Source organism: Gambusia affinis, linkage group LG13, assembly GCF_019740435.1.
Source record: "Gambusia affinis linkage group LG13, SWU_Gaff_1.0, whole genome shotgun sequence".
NCBI classification, from domain to species: domain Eukaryota; kingdom Metazoa; phylum Chordata; class Actinopteri; order Cyprinodontiformes; family Poeciliidae; genus Gambusia; species Gambusia affinis.
The window spans coordinates 26,697,447-26,719,286 of record NC_057880.1 but is presented as its reverse complement, the minus strand read 5'-3'; the positions used below and the strand labels follow the sequence as shown (position 1 = coordinate 26,719,286).

The window sequence follows — 21,840 nt, the reverse complement described above, 5'->3', positions numbered from 1 at the left end:
ACCTAAATTTTGTTCTGGTCATGATAAGATCAGGTTCACTTCTTCACCACCAAGCAAACAGGGCAAATCTTCAAGAATAAAAGGCTCCCCCTTGAGGTTGTGCCTAATGTAACACAGGAACCAAAATGCAGGAACAAAACAGCTTTTCCATGTTTACACATTCATAGGAACAGCTGAAAGCCAGCTGCCATTAAGTTGTTTTTTTGTTGCTGAAGGTAAATTCTTTACATTTTCTTTACAGCTTGTGATAAGTATTATATTCATTGATGACCATGCAGGAGATGAAGAGTACAACCTGACGTTGTTGGACCAAAATGACAGCATGTTTTTTGGGTCAACTAAGATGGTTGAGAGGCTTACATTGCATTATGTCGGCTATGACGGATTCTCTTAAGTTACATCTAGTTCATATAAATGACTTTGAACTGCATTGTTACTGAAAATGTGCCAAGTAAAATTACCTTACCTTACACTACAAGACAAGGAGACATTACAGGTGGGAATGCAAACCAGCAGTCAGTGCTAGAGTTCAAGAGCAACCAGACAGAGAGAGCAAAAGAAGGGCAAACAGCAAACACAACATGGAGTCAACTGAAAGTGCAGTTGTTGAGAAAAACTGTGGGAATAATTAGGATGTCTGAAACAAAAGCTAACACAGATACATTTTTTAAGATGACATTTAGCATGTTTAGCTCTATATTGAGTTAAGTATCAGCTGACGTCACTAACATTTTATCAAAGTTAAACATGCACGCATCACTGTCTATGTACTTGCCTTTTTTTTTGCTGTATGAAAAGATGTTAAATTTTACACTGCTGTGTACCCAAACTAGTTTGCTTAGCACTTTCAGAATATGTTGCAGCAGACATACACGCATAGTGCTCATGCACACAATGTAAAATGTAAAATCAATCACCAATACACTGTGAGAATTAGTGAGTTTAACATAAACTCTTCACCAACACTGCAGAAATAACTGACACCAGTAGGTGGCACTGTGGAGTTTATTGATAAACTCCACAGTGTAACAAAGTAAACTCTCCCACTGATAAATCCACATACGCCTTTACATTTGTGTGGTTTATCTGTTGCTTGACAAATGAAACTGATGTGTGTTCACTCACACCTCACAGTTTCTCTGTGTTGTTCCTGTAGCTCATCAAACTCTGACTTACTCTGCACTCACCTAAAGGTCAGTTTGTTTTCTGAAGGTTTATCTAAAGGTTTTTTATTGATAATGATGCTGTTGTTTCTTCACACAGGTTTTAATTGTAAATTAGGTTTTGTTGGTGTTGGTCTATTTATTTAACCTGACAGGACAGATTTCCTGTTGTATGAGGAAATAAGGCCTCATTTCAGAAAGCAAGGCTGACAAGCTCTGAGTAGAAAACCGATGGTCTGAGTAACACAGAGTACTCCACTCTGTGTTATTCAGGGTTTTCGGTTTCAGAACAAGGGCTCATTTTAGAAAACATCGTTACTGAAAACCCAGAATAAGTATTGTGGTACTTATATAAGAGCATTATTTTCTGATTTCAGAAAGCTAGGTAGCCATTACCTTGAGTCACGTTAGTGCTGGATCATACTCTTGCTTGACAAACTGAGTATTTTTTAAATGAGATTCGGCGTCGGAGAAGGAGTCTATTTCTGTCTATTTCTGTTTCTTCGTAGATGTTGGAGAGCAAACACTCTGTAGAAATCTCCATTGAAATGTCACAGTCAACGACTATTTACTGTTACAATAGTCAATAATCTATTGTCACGGTCAATAGATTATTGACTGCGATAACTTATTTATTTTTTACCACAGTCAGTCAATAATCTATTTCAATAAAATCACAGGCCAAACAGCTCATATGATACAATGAGGACAAATTCTTTTTGCTGCACTTTATTTTTATTTCTACAGCATATTGTCAGGAATCTGACTGTAGCATTTAACTATTCCTGTACAGCAGAGGTGCCCTTCAAAATGTCTGCGGGTCGATTGCAAACATGTAAAAGATTTTCCTCATCAGCAGAGTAGTGTTTGTGACATGGGACATTGGAGTTTCATTGTGGGCAGGTTGTGTAAAATTCTTCTTTATGTAGCTTATTTTTAGTCACATTTCATTTTAAAGATGTAGATTTTTAGATAGATGCCTTCCCACTGTCTGATGGTAGACATTTATGAGTAGCTTGAAAACTGTGGGGATCCTGTGAACAGTTTGGTGATGTTCTGCAGTCACAGACCCATAAGAGTCTGTGACTGCAGAATAATAAGAATACCAGTGAAAAGAAGAATACCAGTGAAAAGAAGAATGTAAATTGTAAATGAGTAGGTTTTTGTCATTGATCCTTAATCTGTGAGAAATAAAAAAAAAACATCCTTGCACAAACATTGATTAAAATATTTAGTTTTGGAGTTACTGTAATAATCAGATACAAAAATGTTGTGGATGATTTGTTTTGGTTTCTGACATTATTACAAACATGATTAAAAACTCCCCGGGTCAAATTGACCCACAAACTTCATTGCTGTACCTCAGAAGCAAACATAACATGACAAAAACAACTTATAAGTTATGAGAAACTCCTCCAGGATCACTGTTAAAATTATCTGAAGGCACAGAATCAGCCCAGTACCAGTCCACATTCTCAGGTCAGAAAGACTCACCTAGCATAAATTTTAATTTTAGCTGATGTAATTAAACCTAAGAGAAATTAGTTTCTCTATTCATACAGTGTTATAAATATGTGTGTATGTATTCCATCTTCAGTAGGGCTGCAGTTTCCTGGCCGTTCCTTGGTTACCGATCTTTAAAAAGCAAATGATCATCTGATCAATCCACATTATTAGCAGAAATAGAGGGTCTCAAAAACAAATTTCACTTTGGACCCATGGAGGCTTGGGCTGGCCCTGGTGGTAGCAGTTCATCCTGTAAATGATGGACTGCTGGTTCGAGTCTCGCTCCAACCATCCCTGTTGTATCTTTAGGCAAGCCATTTCCCCTGCTGACACTTCAGAGGCCCGTTGAACTGTTGCATGGCAGCCTTGCCTTTGTCGGACTGCCCAACGGCAGCCTTGCCTCGGTCGGACTGCCCAACGGCAGCCTTGCCTCGGTCGGACTGCCCAACGGCAGCCTTGCCTCGGTCGGACTGCCCAACGGCAGCCTTGCCTCTGTCGGACTGCCCAACGGCAGCCTTGCCTCTGTCGGACTGCCCAGCGGCAGCCTTGCCTCTGTCGGACTGCCCAGCGGCAGCCTTGCCTCTGTCGGACTGCCCAACGGCAGCCTTGCCTCTGTTGGACTGCCCTGCCGCAGCCTTGCCTCTGTCGGACTGTCTGTCTGACTGCCCTGCCGCAGCCTTGCCTCTGTCGGACTGCCCAACGGCAGCCTTGCCTCTGTCGGACTGTCTGTCGGACTGCCCTGCCGCAGCCTTGCCTCTGTCGGACTGCCCTGCCGCAGCCTTGCCTCTGTCGGACTGCCCAACGGCAGCCTTGCCTCTGTCGGACTGCCCAACGGCAGCCTTGCCTCTGTCGGACTGCCCAACGGCAGCCTTGCCTCTGTCGGACAGCCCTGCCGCAGCCTTGCCTCTGTCGGACAGCCCTGCCGCAGCAGAGGATACAATGTAGTAACTTGCCATCATCAGCTTGTGAATGACTGAGTGGAATGTGAAGCACTTTGGGGTATCACCCAGGTGCAGCTCCTTTACCATTTACGCTTTGATCAGCAGTCCTTTAAAGTGTAACCGTATTGCAGGAACCAATCTAGGATAAAATTGTGCTGTTTTCATAAGACAGTGGTGTGTTTGCCCGTGTCAGTGGATCACACTGGCTGATTTGGTACTTTGTAAGTCCACACAATTTACTACTTTGCTCTATTTGTGAAGTTCTTTGTTGTCTCTATACACCTATTATCAATGGAAAATTGAATACAACATGATCATTTTCCAATGGCTTTTCTCCAAAAACAGGTTTCACACCAAGAGGCCTCCTCATTAGACAGAAGTGACATGTACAACGGGAGCTTTGAGGAATCCAAAATGCACAATCACAAATTCAATATTACTGTCTATTCACATGTGGGTCAGCTGATAGTTGCAAGCATTGGACTTCCTTTGACTGTAATTGCCATCGTTGCAGTTTATCTCCTGGTGAGTAAATAAAAGAGCAATGAACAGTCTTGATTATGAGTGTTTGTCAGATTAAAATGATAAATGATGTTTTGTTTTAGACCCAATCTGAACTCTAACATGTTTACAAGACGTATCTCTGAACATATTTATATTTTCCTGCAGATAAAAAAGGATCATGTCACTCCAGTCTACATCATCAACCTTCTTTTTTCTGATCTAATTCAGCTCTGCTGCATGATTGCAGAGAACTTAGTTAATGGTAATCTTATAGTCCATTACACCTACTTTTATGGTTTGATGGTCAGCATAGGATTCATGGTTTGTGTCTCTTTGGAAAGGTAACTATCTGATCATACTTGTCTAATTTTTCAGATACAATACCTTATAAATCTGACATTCTTCATAGATGTCTAATATTTATTTCCTTTCCTGCAGGTATTTAGCCGTTGCGTGGCCGTTGTGGTACCGCTTTAGGCGAAACATCAAGACATCTCTGGTGGTTAGCATTGTCGTCTGGATGCTTCCTATTTTTTTCATCCTTTCTATTGTATTAAAGTTGGGTTTTCAGGTCATAGGATTCTTCTGTGCCGTCTTCTTCATCCTGCCTTTGCCCCTGTTAACGTTCTTCCTGGTCGGGACCATTAAAGCCTTGTCTGCAGCCCGCAGTGTGTCTGCTGATGAAAAACGGAGAATTTTGGCTATTCTGGTTGTAGTGCTCCTTACTTACACAGTTTTATTCTGTCCCAGTATCATTTGGTTTTTGGTCAGTGAAATCAGAAATATGACTGTTTTTAGCAATATAACATTCATATTGCAGTCTTCTAGTCCTCTTGCTGACTTGACGATGTACCTTTTCATCAGGAAAAGTGCCATAGACAAGCTCCTGATCTCAGTTTGTTGTTGCAAAATGTCTGATGAGCAACAGATGGGCAACACTAGTACAGACAGTCCAGGTGTTTCCACAGACCAGGTCGTATAAATGTCCTTTTTCCAGTCTGTTACAGACTGAGAGCGTTTCTATCACACCTATTGCTACACACCTACAAACTTTAGGATTACGTATATTTAAGACTTTTTAAGAGTTAGACTTTAGCAAAACCATGCATATTGCTCATGGTCTCAAAAGTGCTGGAATATTTTAGGCAAAATTAAAAATGCTTTATTTTCACATGTGCATCACCTGATAAACCAGGAGCATCTGTAGGATCCAGAGAAGCTGCTGCCTGGATTTGCATCTTTTAGAGTTGAACAACCAGTCACTGCTATTTGTCGTTCATTTAAAAATAATCTTCAGCTGATCTAGAACATTGCAATCATAGTTGATCTGGAAAGAGTTTTTGTGTTTTTGTACATTTACGCTGCGTTTTAAATCTTTTTTAACATGTTGCTTTTGATTTATCAATTCAAACTTTTCTGTCCATATTTTATTTTACTTATTTCATACCATATTTTTATGGTAATGTTAATCTGGCCTTGACAAAAACTAATATAGAGTGACCTTGAATTTGTTGTCATCAGTGTTTGTTTTCACTTCATTTTAAAGTGCTGTGTAACTAAAGTCAAAGTGAACGGTGCACAAAATTGCTTCTTGTCTTCTTTTGTCCACAAGTCTGTAAAATTAAAAATGTAAGTAAATATTCAGTCTGTGTCACAGAAAATAAACTGCTTACGTTGATAAATTATGTTACAACACTCATAAACAGGACGTAACCCAAAAAGGACTACTTCTCTTGATAAAGGTTCTCCTGTATAAACTGGTGTGAAGGGAGAGCAGGGAGCAAACAGGAAGGCTAAGGAAAAGAGACCATTAAACATGAAGTGTTTAAGGATTGACAAAGTTAGAATGCTTAACCCTAATAATGAACTCAAAAATGAGCAAACAAACAAAGTAAACAAAGGTTCATTCCTTTACTAAGTGTAAAGGAATGAACCAAAAGTTGTGATCTAAGCAGGAATAAACACAGAGAGATATTCAAAATGCAAACTAAAAGCAGAACACAAACACTGCAGGATAGTGAAGGTTTTGCTATTAAATTCTCTGTTAGCTTGATAAAATGTTTAAAACACATTAAGCGTCATTTACATAAATAACATAAATAACTTTTTAGTGGATTTTATCTTATTAATCAGAATGTGTTGCAATTGGGAGAAAATATTTAGAAACTTTATTTGAAGCGATGAGCATAAGACTGACATGACACTGTCATAATCTGACATAACACCAGACATGAACATGAAGAAATGTTTATGAATGACTATTGTCATGACGTGTCATTTGGTAAATAATAACACTTTTAATGCAAAATTGCTTTAAAGGTTGCATTAGAAGTCCATTAAAAGTGCCAACTTTGCATTAGTGTCATTATTTACCAAATTTATACATTTTCCCCGAGTACAACATATGAATGTTTAGTTGTCCATAGATGTCTTCCTGCTTTGTTCTCCAGTTGATAAATGTTGAGTTTTGCTGATGGGGTGGATGAGGTAATTAACAGCAGCAGCCCTCACTGGACACAATATACATCTGAAAGTTCGTTTCACACAGTTTTCTGCTCCAGAAGGGTTTACCTCTGTTCTTAAAGGGCATCATTGTGGGGAGTTTTGTGACAGGAAGTTGAGTTGAGTTTCAGAAAATACATTATGACAGTACAGAAGCTCAGGTTCCCATTGCTTAGTGTCAGATACAAATGTGAAAATAGCCTCCAATGGTTCGTGTGGTTCAGGTTGCAATCATTTTGCAACTCAACAGCAGTACTTTTTCTTTAAAAGCAGCGTATCTATGTTCAAATGGAGCATGAACTTAAATGCTAATTGCAATAAATAAAGTGTAGTTGAAGATGTAATGAATGGTTTAGAAATAATCTGGCAGATTTTTTTGTGTGACTTAAAAATATATTTCTTTATTTTGATATTCCTTAATAATCAGTTGTAGGGAGCTATAGTAAGATTATGTTTCTCTTTTTAATTTGCCACCTTAAAATTTTAATGGCCAACCCATGAAAAAGTGTGGAGGCTCTTTTGTCCTCTGAGGACCTGTTGATTGGATTGAAGAAAGTCCTGCTTTCATCTGCCAAGAACATTCTGACTCTGGATCCACATTTTGACCGGGGCGAGTTTCAGCTTTCAGCAGAACAACCACCCTAAACATAAAGCCAGGCCTACAACGGCATGGTTGAAAGAAAACACATTCATGTGTTAGAACAGATCTTCAGTTGATCCAGAATGTTGCAGAAAAAGAGACTCTAATTCTCCTTGCAGTGCATTTACATTTATTTATTTCTCTAGAAAATGACAGCAGTATATAACAGTATAACAGTTATCACATACAAAGCAATGAATGACCTAAACATTGTCCTGCCATGCCAAAGTTTTCAGATCTGAAAATGTCGACTTACTTGACTTGCTCAGAATTTCTGAGGCAGAGATAGGAGACAGTTTCCAGTTAGAAAAACCAGCTTCCTCATTGGTGGTGAGACTCTGACACAAAGCTGGTTTTCAAAATGAAGCTGAAAACATGAAAGCCTGAAAGAGTTTCAACTTATTAAGTCATTTTTTGTAGATTTTATTATTCTGCATGTGTTGTGCATTTTTATGTAAATTTTATTGAGGATTTATCTTTTTGTCCTTCTTTGTGAACTATAACTTAAAGCTGTTGTTAATGTTGACAAATTAACTGTATATGAACTTTATGAGCCATCAGCTTAATTTGTTGCTATCTTGGCTTTGCTTCTTTGCACAGCTTGAGCTTCTCTTCCATTTTAAAATGCTGCCTAACTAATCTTGAATTAAATTGATGCCTTGTTTTATCAAGATGTCATTATTTATTATGTCTTACAAATTAGGTTTATGGTGACATTCAGTTTTTGTCTCAGAAAAGAGAAAAGTCTTGCTTTGCCTTTGTTAACCAGAATATTACATGCAAGTAAATATCAGCTTAGTGTCATCTGAGATGTGAGATTGTTGTACTTTAAACCTCTGAAAGAGGGAAAGAGGCAAAACCTCATTCTGAATTATATTTTCCATCACAATGAATATTATTGCTCACCCTGTAAGACATTAACAGGTGTCTTATGGGTATTATTTCACAGAAGCTGCTCTGTCATTAAATAAAATTTAGAAGTGTATTTTTTGTGAAGCACTTCTCACTTCACTTCCTCTCTGTTTGGCAGAACCCACTTCATCTGACCACATCTCTTTTCTCTTGTGTAAAGGACTAAGAGGGAGGAAGAGAAAAATAAGTTTTAATCTTAAGAGTTAGCAGGAGAGACCAATGCAGTACATCCTGCATCCAGCATGCCCATACTGGTTCCTGTTGCTGCATCTGTATCTGTTAATGTGAAATGTTTCCATGACTGCAGCTTCGCTTCTTTAACATTTACTGAAGTTAGAGATGCAGAGAGGCACTGAGTGTCCCATAACATGCATGACTTAAACTGTTGGACTTAATGTAAAGAGGTTAAACATGGTTAAAGGTTAAATGTACATTAAAGGAGAACTGAGAGGATATTTGTTGGCACCATATGGTTCTTAGTTACAAGTTGTGTTTTTGAAAACTGATACATTTTGTTATGAGCTTAAAGGATGTTTCCTTCCTGCTGGTAAAGATAATCAACTTATCAAACCATCTCCTTAACGCAGTCAGATGTCATTGGTCAGCCTGTACGTGTTGTAACATGCAAACACAGTGTGCACCGGCTGCAGACCTGATGAGAAGGATAAATGATTGAGAACGAATCATTTCAGGACCTATAAACTTTGAAACATTAAATATATATTTTTATATCATGAACAGAAATTAGGAAAACAGATTGAATCTAATGCTGCTGAGGAAAAATATATTCTATTTGTTCAATTCAATGAGAAAACAGATCAAACATTATGTGTCAACAGTTCCAGGTAGAAACTATCCACTTGCTTCAAATATGGATAATTTTCCATAGAGAATTACAGAATAACAATCTATAACTGATAATCAGGCAACTAAGTAAACCTTTTTGCATTTCAGCAAAAACACAAAGAATGCATATACTCAACATTTTTTACAATATAATCTCTATAGGTATTGATTTTCGTCTCAGACTGAGCAGAGATCATAATTGTTGTTAAAGGAAAATAATATAATTATTCATTATTTTGCTCATGCAGGTTTGACACTGAAGGAAATATTAATTGAGAATGTTCTTTAAAAAAAATCACTTTCAAGCAGTTAAATTACATGTTTGTTAACATATTAGTTAAATATGCATTTTATCCATCTGACTTCATCTCTTTATTTAGGTCAGTTCTACTCCTAACTTAGGATGTTTTACCACAAATGTCCAAACTTTAGCAGGGCTCTCAAACTCCAGTCCTCGAGGGCCGCAGTCCTGCAGTTTTTAGATGAGCCACAGGTACAAAACACTGGAATGAAATGGCTTAATTACCTCCACCTTGTGTAGATCAGTTCTCCAGAGCCTTAATTATTCTGTTCAGCTGTGGTGCAGCAGAGGCACATCTAAAAGTTTCAGGACTGCGGCCCTTGAGGCCTGGAGTTTGAGACCCCTGCTTAAGGAGACTAAAGTTTTTACACCATCTGTGTCTTGATAACAGATACAGATGGAAAGTTTCATATGTGAAACTTCCATGTATCATATCCCATGGCATTGTATGTACCTTTATAAACTCTTATTGTCTCAAACCAAGCATGTCTGAAGACTCTCAGATTTCCAGGTTTTTACATTCAGAAATGGGCTGCACAGTGGTGCAGTTGGTAGAGCTGTTGCCTTGCAGCAAGAAGGTCCTGGGTTCGATTCCCGGCCCGGGGTCTTTCTGCATGGAGTTTGCATGTTCTCCCTGTGCATGGTGGGTTCTCTCCAGGTTCTCCGGCTTCCTCCCACAGTCCAAAAACATGACTGTCAGGTTAATTGGTCTCTCTAAATTCTCCCTAGGTGTGAGTGTGTGTGTGTGAGTGTGTGTGTGAATGGTTGTGTGTCTCTGTATGTCTCTGTGTTGCCCTGCGACAGACTGCCGTCCTGTCCAGGGTGACCCCGTGACCCCGCCTCTCGCCCAGAACGCTGCAGAGGAACCAGCAACCCTCCTGACCCCATTAGGGACAAGAGTGTTAGAAAATGGATGGATGGATGGACATTCAGAAAGGTTTAAATTTTTTAAGCATTTAGAAAATGTTCCTCTCCATTTATTTCCTACTTGTGCGATGAGTCGACTGCTGCTTGTCTTCATCCAGCTGAGTGACTTTTCATGTGAAACTTCAATCTCTTACAGATAGATGTGAACATGTGGGCTAGGTAGAGACACAAGAAAATTGAAAATGTTCAGCTGTCTGCTGTCGCAGATACATTTTATGTTTTGCTGTTGTTTGACCCTCCCCATATATTGAGTTCTGTTAAGAAAAATGATTATTTCTAATGCTTTAAACAGTTAATTTTATGTCATGTGTAAAAGGTATCTTGAACATTCTATGTTGTATGAATTTCTTTGTTTTAAACAGATATTGTGTGAAGAATTTACAGTTAAATTACCCAGCAGGGTAAATGTCAAAGGTCAGGAACTAGATGCAGATCAAAGGAGATCTTTTAGTATTGTTATCAGGGCTCAGGAAGCCACGAAATTAGCATCTAGTGCAGGGCAGAAGCCTGTATGGTTCACAGAACATCAAAGGTTTTTTAGAACCACATCTGGCAGGGTTTAAACTAAAATGCAACATAGAATGTTGAGATCACTAACATTTTTCTAAGTATTAATAGCAAGTTTATAATTAAAGTGCATTATCTAAGTTTAGAATGGTGAATGCTGAATGTATTTGAAAATTGTACTGTCTATGATAATATCTGAACCAAATGGAAATTGTTTCAATGAAAATGTGTTGTTTAGTATTAGAAAACTGTCCAGGATTTTATGTGATAAAGCAAGGACTTAAATCTTTGGAAAATGCTGAATGCAGTAGACCAGAATTAGGTTTGTGAAGATAATCTTTCCTTAAACTAAATTACTTGATTTGGCCGGGAGGCACTCCGAATTTCACAGGTATCTGTGAAGTCTTGTTGTATGCTTTTATTTGCCCAAATGGCCTTAGAGCCAAAAGACCAGGACGCAGCTGCCCCTGCTCCTTTGTCCTCTCGGAAACCAAATGGCCTTTGATCTTTTGCGTAAATTAGGGAGGCTCTAAGTTTTTATGAGTCTCCAAGGTAACTTCTAATTGGTCATACAGAGCTCCTGGTTGGTCGAACCAGGTGCATATAATTGAATACATTAACAAGGAGAGAAACGCCTTCACTATAAAAAGTTAGTCCACAATGTTAATAATTTAGATCGCTGTTATTTCCTGCCGTTTTGGCATCAGCCTTCTCCAAAGACATGTCTTTGCTTTTTCTTTCTCTGTCTCTGTCTTTGTTTTAATTCTTTTGTCTCAGGTAATGAATGTATGTCTCTGTAACTCTGCAGTTTTCTTGTTAACTCATACGTTGCTTGTTGTGAGATTAAACGCTGTAACTCTGTGACGTCATCACGCATGTTGCTCCTGATTGGCACACACTCCTCGCTGGATGGACCCGGGAAATAGGAAGAAATAGAGAGCCAAGCTTTTTCCAAATTAAGCTAACTTAGTACTATTTCTTTCTTTAACAGTTCATAACATGCTGCTGTGAACCAGGTAACCCTCCACCAGACAGAAAATAACAGTTTGATTAAGCTGCTTTAGGGATATAAGATATGGCATAAAAGTCATAATATATACTGTGATAGGTGGCACTAACAATATATATCACAATATGGTTTGTGTAAAACTTTCAGTAGAAATGAAGAAAATCACTAATTGAGTTAAATGAGTATATTTGTATGTGATAAGCATGTTTAACACTCATGTTTTTTGTTATTTGTATGTAACTTGTTTTATGTTGCTGTCTGTCATTGCCATAAAAAACGTAATTTTAAGGAAGACCAGGCAATGAAAGGCAGCAAGCAACATGTCCTCAATGATCCCTGGTTTTAATCAAAGTTAAATAAATAAATGAGAACTCTATATAGAAACACAAGAACTTTAATGTAATGGATGTCTGCATCAAATCCTGCTTTTGATTCCAAGTGTTCTGACTGGAACTTGTTGTCAGCTAACAAAGCTGAAGTTGGTTTCCGATTCCAGCTTCCAATTCGGGAAATGGTGAAAGTAAAAATTAAGGGCATAGGGTAAAAATTGTCCTTTATTGCAGTTTCACAAATCAGAAAAAGGTTTCACTAATCCCAAACATGGTTATAAATATTCTGCTATTAGAACAGAATAATCCAGTGCTGGTTTGAAGTGTCTAGGTCAGGGGTGGGCAACCCTGGTCCTGGAGGGCTGGTGTCCTGCAACTCTTAGAGTCTCTCTGGTCCAACACACCTGAATCCAAGAGCTGAATCACTTCCCAAGTGCAGTCAGGTTCTCCAGAGTCCTGCTAATGACCTCATTATTTGATTCAGGGGTGTTGAAGTAGAGATGCATCTAAAAGTTGCAGGAGACCGACCCTCGAGGCCTGGAGTTGCCCACCCCTGGTCTAGGTGTTGTAATTTCGGAGCTGGACCAGTTCTAGGATGAAAAAAATGTACATCTGGATTTTAAGGTGGTAAAACTAATTGCTTGTAATTCGTCTCTTCCACACACTTTGTAAATTTCATTTTTCTTTTTCTGGTTTTAATCCTCCTGTGGTTTTAAGAGACAGAATTATTAAACCACACAAGTTTTTTATTTTGTGCACTGTCTGGTGATGGGTTTGCACTGTGTGTTTTCAGAAAGACCGTCACCATGGCACTTGTGCTCCTTCTGAGAGTCGTGATAATAGGTTAAATCTGAACCAGGTCCAGATAATTCATGTTTGTGCATCTGCCTTTTTAGCAAGTTATTTCTTTGTGCTCTTAGTCATGGTGCTTCCCACTTGCTCTGTTCTGAAACAGGTGTTTTGTTTCTCTGTGCTACCCATGAATCCGTCCTTCCTTGTGGTAATGTGCATGTGCACATCAATGCTACTTCACGTACTGCTTACTCAGCAAATTTCCTATAAATACATCCCACCTGTGGAAGTTTCATTTCATGTGTTTTATTTCATGGAACATTACGGTAAGCTTTATGTAATTTATTTAATTTATACCTGGCTTTAATTAAGCTGCTGTATTACTTCATGTTTTTAGTATACATGACAGGCAGCTTGTAAATATTTTTTACACTGTAAAATGTAAAAGTAAAGTGTACTCAAAAAGAAAAGTGACCTGAACTCATTCCAGCTTAGTCTGTTGACTATACTAACTTAAACTTAGCAAAGACAACTTTCTACTGAGGCAAGTAATCAAACTCATCAGCAGCAAGTAACCCGAACTTGGAGTTATGAGTGAGCAAAACGCATCTGCATAACCAGCAAAAAACTCGGCATCATTCGGCAGCTCTCGTTGAACGCACATGCGCATTGGACACTGACGAAAGTGACGTGTTTGAAAGAAGCTCCAAACTGTCAACAATACGGCGGTTGCTGCAGCTAAGTTTGGTCACGGTAAGTCCCACTGTTTTTTAGCAAACTTATATTCGTTATCTCGGCCGTATAATTCATCCGTAAGTCCAGGTTTTGAGGTTAACTTTATGTGTAATGATTTAGCGATGCCTGGGACTAACGTTAGTCGAAAATATCATGTTTATTTAGTGGCAACAAGATGGAGCGGCAGTGCAAAAAAGCTGTCCGGGGCGCAAAACAAAAGACGGAAAAGGGATAAGGATAAAGATGTTGGCGGGTTAAAAAAGCCGATGTACTGTTATAGAAGGCTTATGATGAGTAGACTGCCACAGGTGGGACAGCTGTAAACTGTAGGAGAAGCAGCCGTGATGAAGAAGTGTAGGGTCACCAGATTTGGGTTTCTGAAAAGGAGGACACTTCTTTTTTTGTTGGCGGGGGGGTAGAATCGGCGGACACACATGCGCGCCAACGGGGTGGGTGGGGGATAGAACTAGCGGTAGCACAAGAATCGGTAGCACATGTGTGTACATGTGCTACCGATTTCTTTGCCATACAAAGAAACCTGGAATGGAGTAGTGGAACGGAGTGGCAATGTAATCACAATGCACTGTAAGCTATGTAATGTGTTTTGAGGCAGTTGACCAAAATCCCGGACGATTTTTAAATTCCCCCCGGACATTTCTTTAGGTCTGAAAAGTAGGACATGTCCGGGAAAAACAGGACGTCTGGTCACCCTAAAGAAGTGTTATGTTGATATGTAATTGTGGTGTTACTTCTATTGGTAGGACTGCGAAGACCTAGACACACCCCATTGTCTCACACCCCCATTGGGATCCTGACCATCATTCCTGAGGACAGGCAGGCCTCCACTGACTCACTGCACCTCCAGTCTTCAAGTACTGCCATCATTTTGGAAGGAAGTCTTGTCATGAATGATCTTGGGAATCTTCCACATGCCATGTGCTTGCTCTTTGGACTTATTTATACTCTGAATTTGGAGTACCCTCTACAACTGAAGTACACCTTTGACTTCATCCAAAGGGTGCTTCTGTCACTTGGACATAAATCCCTAAAACCAAAAATACAATCACTCAAAAATCTTCTGATGCAATGAGTGAATGTGATGTGACATTATGGATCAACGTTGATACCTTTACCCTTATTGGAAAAGTGATTTTTATTTCTTGTTTGATTCTGTTTTTGTTGGAGAGAGCATCATTGCATTTGCAGACTATTAAATGGTTTTATGTTAATGAGGAGAAACATTACTTCACTTCACTACTTCATTATTTACTTTATCAATGTTATGATAAATGTTGGGCTCTAGTATTGAGAATTGAGTTTTTGTTTCACACCAGTCAACAAAGACATTCAAGCAGGGATTCTCAAAGTTTTAAAGACTGAGGGCCATTTGAAGGTTTCAATATTAGTTTGAGGGCTACCCTATAAAAAAAAGTAGTGTGTTTTTTTTTCCTTAAAAAAGTCTATGGAAAACTTTGTTTCCAGGTTAGTGTGTATGTAACCACACTTGAGAACCTTGTATTTAAGGTAAACTTGTTTAATTATTAAACATTTTTTTCCATTCAAACTGTCTGTTGGCTCTTCGTTCCAATAACTTAACACTTTTGGTTCATCTTACTTGAACATATCAAGGCAATCGGTTTCCTGATATTTTGCAAGTAATGTGAACTCTTAAACGTGTAAGTATAACTTATTTTTATGAGTACTGCTTAATTGACATAACTCACAATTTGAAGTAGTCATAATTGACATTTTATAGTCAACTTTACTAATGATTTTGAGTTAACGGCACTCAAGTTTACTGCCATTGCATGAGTTGTCTGAATGAATATTTTACAGTTAACCCAATTAATGATTTTGAGTTAACGGCACTCAGGTTTACTGCCTTTATCTGAGTGGTCTAAACATAGTTATTTTTAGCAATAACACCTTAAAATGAATTAGCTACTTTACTTGAAGATTTTGAGGCAATCGGTTTCCTAACTTTTTTTAAGTAAAGTGAACTTATTACTTTTTACAGTGTAGAAGGTAGGATATTCTAATAAAAGCATCGGCGCATACAGCTTTAGTTTTTCATTTTAAACGGTAGGATATTCAGATGAAGGAAGTGATCTTCTTGTGGTTTTGTTGTGTACGTAAATTGTTCCAACGCTAAGCTAAGCAAAACTCCTAAACTTCTACTTCAGTCCCATAACTCAAATAATGTTATCCAACATATTTAACATTAACACAACCCGCTATAGTTTTCAGATTGTAAACATGACGGTAGCAGTTTTGGACTCGTAGCACCGACAGATAGACTCAGCGGTAAAACTTTATTTGACAGGGTGTGAATAAGACTGACATGACACTGTCATAAACATGACTGATTATAATAAATACATCCTTCTATTTTGATTTGTTCATGATTACAACAATGAGGATTTTTGTACTTTGATTGACTGATGATTATACAAAGAGTTGATATAATAAAAAGCATTTGAAGAAATTAATAACAATGAATGAATTATGAATGGAATTAACCTCAGAAGATTATTATAAGAAGTTATGTTTGAATTAAAACAGAGAGTTGATTATGTTTAATGATTTATGATAACATTAAGTAATGATACATTGTGAAGCGAAGTGACATATTTTTCTCTGACTCTGTTGTAACTAGAGCAGATGTCCAAACTGAGCTGAGAAGGTTGGGAAAGAGGGACGTAAGATGTTTTCTTTAAAACTAGATTGGGGAAGTTAGCCAGATGGTCGGTGAACAGGCAGCAGAAAAGGGGAAGTAAACAAGGTGTTGACTGCTGTAAGGAAGATTAGTGCTTTCCACAGAACCATCGAACGGTCAAGAAGTTGCATAGGCCATCTCCCCATACACAACCATGGGATGAGAGAGTATAAAAACCCATGAAAAGAGGAAAAGTTTTCTTAGTCCGTGGCGCTGAAGTCATGTCAACAAGAGGATGTAGGCAGGAGATCTGCAGAGGACTGCACCGTGGAGCCACGGGGAAGTTGAGACTCCACGCTGCTAGAAGGGGCAAGACCCATCAACCCTCAACCCTGGTTCCTGATTGGACAGCCTACTCTGCCTCTACCCAAAGATCTCAAGGTTGCTGCAACAGACTTAGAGAAAAGACAAACTGAGTGATGAAGATCTGATTGTTGTAAGACAACAACTAGTTCGGCTTTGCTTCTATTCAGAAGAGAATTTTTGTCGTACAAAGACAAAGTCTCTGACCAATGATATTTGAAGTTTTCTGTTGCCGAGATCATTCATCATCGGGGTGTGAGTTGAACTGCTCCCCAAAGCCTTGCTCAGTATATTAGTGACACAGTTTAATAATTATTCTGTCTGTCACACACCCCTGCTTGAAGCTTGCTTAATTAAGATGCATTAAAATTCTAATAAGATTGGTGGACAGTGAAATTAATTGCGTCATCTGTTATTTTATGGTTCTCCTAATTAGTGTAAAACCTGTGAAGATGATTTTAGAAATGTGGTGAATTTGGAAATTCCTTTAGTGTTGGTAAATAGTGACCTTGAGGCTTATGTTGAGCCACTAAAAATGATCTAGCCTGTAACAAGTGCACACCCGTTAGACGGAGAGCTGGTCAGTAGTCAGTCCTTGGGAGTTGTGAGGTTCAGGGCAGGGCTGCCTATTGAGCAATAACAACTTTGACTTTAGGGCCTGGGTTATCGAACAGTGGAAGTTGCTGAACTCACTTGTCCCACACTGTCCTAATAGCTGCTAGTTTGTCTGTTTCCCATCTGACAGCTTTTGTCTCTCAATTATCAAATCAGATTACTCTGAAGAAAATATGAAAACTCTCCAGACTTCATAGTATTGGAGTTTTTTGTCAAATTAACCTGAACAGTATCTATGTAACAGACACAGGCAGGGTTGTAAATGTGTAAAATGAACCATTTTTATTTTATATTTAGATTATACCTATTAAGACAAATAGAAAAAGTTTCTTGCAGGAAAAATACTTTCAACTATTTTAAAAATTCTTTTAAACTTTAAAACTTTTATGTTGACCCGCAACATAACAAGAGGCTTAAACTGTTGCAAGTAAGTTAGAACGGTTAAACAAGTGTTTTAAGCTAAAGTGCATTTTTTTGGTATGCATATTGAGATGACTTTAAATGGGACTAAATAACTGAAATGAATTGAGTTGAAACAGGTTGGTGCATGAGATCCATCTTAAAAAGCTGAAACACTTTGTCATAATCTTAGAAGATGCTTCCTCCCTTCTCTTAAAGATAATAGACTTATCACATCATGTGTGATGTGATAAGTCTGCTTCCTGCTTCTTTTCATACAGTTAGATGTGATTGGTCACACGACATATAGCATGTAAACAGAATGCACACGCTGCAAACCATTAGAATTAGAAAATAAATGGTTAAAAAGGAGCTATTTCAGGATCTCTAATCTCTGAAAGGTAAAACTAAATTGTCTTTCAATATACAACAATAGAAAAGAACATTAGTTATGCTGTGGGTGAAATCTTTAGTCCATATGTTCAATTTAATGGTACTGCTAAAACAACTTACAGAAAACAGTTTTGTTATGTGCTAAGCATATTAATTCGAACCTAAATTACCTAAATATGGATGATATTCTTTACAAAGCAGTTTTTCATGGGATTTTGTATTTAAAAAGTTTTAATTATAATTTTATGAACTGAACTAAGAGAAAACTCAAGTCTCTATTAATCACTATTTTGCTCATGCAGATTTGATAAAGAATAATGGGGGATACCGTCGACAGCCACACATCATGGAATGAAAACTCCAGTGTAAACAGCACAGACATTGACTATGACATTGACTATGACATTGACTATGATGAGTCAGTTGATGATGCTCTCACTGTGGTGCATTGGATCGCTATTTGCATTGGATTTCCTCTGACTCTGCTGGCCATATTTGCTGTTTTTTCAACAGTAAGTACTTGAAAACTTAGATCAGTGATTCCCAACCCTGGTCCTCCCAGCACACTGTCCTACATGTTTTAGAGGTTTCCCTGCTTTAATGTGCCTGATTCAACTTATTGAAGTTCAACAAACGCCTGTTAATCAGTCATCAATTCAAATCAGCTGGACTGAAGCAAGGAAATACCTAAAACATGCAGGGCAGTGTGGCTTCAGGACCAGGGTGGGGAAACACTGACATAGATGAGGCTATATGTTTGACATGGTACACTGTGTTTTTATTATCGTTGGTTTTCTCTTAGCCTTGGTGTAAGTCTTTTTTTAAGTTAAAAAAATAAATACAAAATGTCTGTTTTACATTTATGGTATAAGAATCATCTAATAATTTTATAAACTTTGGAAGAAATGTTTTGCCATCATTCACTTTTTGTTTCCCCTGCAGATAAAAAAAGATCATGTTGCTCCAGTTTACATCCTCAACCTTTTGATTTCTGATCTCATCCAGTACTGCAGCAGAATTCCTCTAATATCACATGCTGATAATGTTTGGTCTTATTATGCCTTTCATTTTGGCATCACAGCCAGTATTGGATTCATGATGTGTGTCTCCCTGGAAAGGTAAATATCTGTTTACATGCATATTGTTGTTTCTTTCTGACATTATTACATCAGTAATGTCTGATAACATGTATCTTTTATTCCAGATATCTGGTCATTTGCAAACCACTGTGGTACAGATTTAAACGAAACATCAAAACATCTGTGTTGGTCTGTGTCACAGTTTGGATACTTTCTTTTCTTTTTATCCTGACCCTGTATTACACTGAGGAATTAGAGATGACTGAAAAAATGTTTGGCGTTTTTCTCCTCCTCCCTCTTCCCTTGTTCATCTTCTGCCTGGTTGGGACCATTAAAGCTCTGTCTGAAGCTCGCAGTGTCCCTGCTGATGAAAAACGTCGAATTGTTTTAATCTTGGTTTTGTTGTTGCTTATTTATCTTCTGCTTTTCTTGCCAATTATAATATTTTTTCTGTATGAAGAAGCTGTGGAAAATGTAATCTTAAGCTTTGCTATTGATATTTGTATTTTTCTTAGTCCTCTTGCAGACTCAGCTTTGTATATTTTTCTGAGGAAAAGTGCAGTTGACAGGATTTTGATCTCATTGTGTTGTTGTGTAAAGTCTAGGAATCAGATCAGCATCACTGATAATCAAAACATGTCAGGTCTTCAGTCTACAGAAGTTTAGGTACCACTGATGCACAAATATCTTTACTGCAGACTTTCTTAAAGTATACTTATGGATTACTTGCAATAAAAATTGCTTTCAAATGATATAGTTTTTATTTTTCATAATCTTTTGTATTCCCTTTGTTTCGTGCCACTATCCTCACCCTGGCTCGTTCTTATGTCTTTATACCGATTACGTGAGAGAAGGGCCGCAACAATAAGTGTGTAATGATTTAAACAAAAGGAACAGAGTAAAGAAAACAAAAAGGTCACCTGACAGAAACACAATGTGGTGGGTTTACCTTAGATGTCCGATCAGCAGGTCGTGTTGCTCGACCAGCTGGCATCCATTGAAAAGGGCGATCCCTCATGCATCAGCCACTCCGTTTAATAGTTTTTGTTTTCTTTGTCTTTAAAATAAATATATATATTAGTGTTTTTTTTTTTTTTTTTTTTTTTTTTCTCTTTTCCTAAAAACGCACCTCTTGTGATTTTGTTGGTGGTCGGTCTTGGCAGGCGTGTAACTCCTCGGTGCTAAAATTCTTTAGCGTCCAGCCGGTTTTTCCAAACACAAATCAAAACAAATGAAAACAAACTTCTTACCAGCCAAAACTTCCGACGCTCCCCCCAGGGTGGATCCGTCCCGAGGTGAAGTTACTCTTTTTCATCCATTGCCTTCCTGCATTGTATTTTTTGATTCATTTTTCTTCACCCCAGAACTCCGCTGTTGCACCAGCTTCTTACACGTCACCATCACTCATCATCCTCAGGTTCTTTCTTCTTCTTTTTGAAATTTTATTGGCAGTTGGCAAAAAACATTAGGTGAGCATTACCGCCACCAACTGGTAAGGAGTGTGGACCACATGACACACACAAACACACACACACACACACACACACACACACGCACACAAAAAAACTATATCCTATTATACAACTTACTCTGTTTCAGAAAATCAAATATAGCCTTATATCCTTTGCTTCCAGAGTCCTTTTGCAGTAAATCAACAATATCAAATTTCATTTTCATATCACTAAGATTTCTTATTAACTTGTTTCTCTGATACAGGTAATCCCTACAACTTAAAATAACATGCTCCAATGTCTCATCTTCCCCACAGTCACATTTCCCTGTCTGATGTTTCCCTATCAAAAATAGTGATTATCATCCTCAGGTGATCCACCAGCCCAGCTAAAAACCCCAGGCTGGCTGTGCCCCGCCCCCACCGGTGAACCGTCAAAGGTGCCAACATCCATCCATCCATTTTCTGGTCACTCTTGTCCCTAATGGGGTCAGGAGGGTTGCTGGTTCCTCTCCAGCTACGTTCCGGGCGAGAGGCGGGGTCACCCTGGACAGGTCGCCAGTCTGTCGCAGAGCAACACAGAGACACACAACCATTCACACACTCACACACCTAGGGAGAATTTAGAGAAACCAATTAACCTGACATGTTTATGGACTGTGGGAGGAAGCCGGAGAACCCGGAGAGAACCCACCATGCACAGGGAGAACATGCAAACTCCATGCAGAAAGACCCCGGGCCGGGAATCGAACCCAGGACCTTCTTGCTGCAAGTACAGCTCTACCAACTGCACCACTGTGCAGCCCCTAGGTGCCAACAATAAAACAAAAATAAACAATCAGGAGATGGAAGCAAAGTCTGAGCATGTAACAGCTTTGAAAACTAAAACCTAACAACTGAAATGATAACCTGCATGATTCTCAGAGTTGTCATCTTCTGAATCTCAGACATTTTTTAAACAGACTTTCATGTGACTGTTTATCTCACATGTTGTTAGAAACTATCAGTTTCCTGTGAAAAAGTTTCAACAGAAAATGCTGAAAACCGACTTTATATATTCCACTGTGAATTAAACCAATCCAGCTTTTCTGCAATTTAATATATTCTGAAACACATATAATGTATCTAACAGTAAAGCAGACACCGAAAATTAGTGAGGTTTAATTGAAATGTTCAATATATAGAACCAGTCCAGCCATGTTGGTTCTTCATGTGGGCTGACAATCAGATAAGTGGTGGACCAACTGTGGGTAACAGAGACTGATGGGTCC

The 21,840-nt window shown here is 38.4% G+C and overlaps 2 protein-coding genes across 7 annotated transcripts; both read left to right on the top strand.

Moving 5' to 3' along the window:
- The first annotated feature begins 142 nt into the window (after positions 1–142).
- LOC122842428 (G-protein coupled receptor 4-like) lies at positions 143–5,686 on the top strand. Of its 3 annotated transcripts, XM_044136266.1 has the most exons (5): positions 143–215; positions 1,157–1,193; positions 3,956–4,135; positions 4,280–4,455; positions 4,553–5,686. In XM_044136266.1, the coding sequence occupies exons 3-5, from the start codon at positions 3,995–3,997 to the stop codon at positions 5,094–5,096; spliced, it is 861 nt and encodes a 286-aa protein (XP_043992201.1). In that variant the 5' UTR covers positions 143–215; positions 1,157–1,193; positions 3,956–3,994; the 3' UTR covers positions 5,097–5,686. The 3 variants fall into 3 exon arrangements, with proteins under 3 accessions (XP_043992201.1, XP_043992200.1, XP_043992199.1); XM_044136265.1 differs by lacking the exon at positions 1,157–1,193 and having other exon boundaries at positions 164–215; XM_044136264.1 differs by lacking the exons at positions 143–215; positions 1,157–1,193 and having other exon boundaries at positions 3,935–4,135.
- Positions 5,687–12,633: 6,947 nt separating this feature from the next.
- On the top strand, positions 12,634–19,806 carry LOC122842403 (proteinase-activated receptor 2-like). 4 transcript variants are annotated; one of them, XM_044136223.1, is made up of 4 exons: positions 12,634–12,711; positions 18,343–18,552; positions 18,983–19,158; positions 19,245–19,806. In XM_044136223.1, the coding sequence occupies exons 2-4, from the start codon at positions 18,358–18,360 to the stop codon at positions 19,783–19,785; spliced, it is 912 nt and encodes a 303-aa protein (XP_043992158.1). In that variant the 5' UTR covers positions 12,634–12,711; positions 18,343–18,357; the 3' UTR covers positions 19,786–19,806. The 4 variants fall into 4 exon arrangements, with proteins under 4 accessions (XP_043992158.1, XP_043992157.1, XP_043992156.1 ...); XM_044136222.1 differs by lacking the exon at positions 12,634–12,711 and adding an exon at positions 16,548–16,711; XM_044136221.1 differs by lacking the exon at positions 12,634–12,711 and adding an exon at positions 16,548–16,766.
- The last annotated feature ends 2,034 nt before the right edge of the window (positions 19,807–21,840 follow it).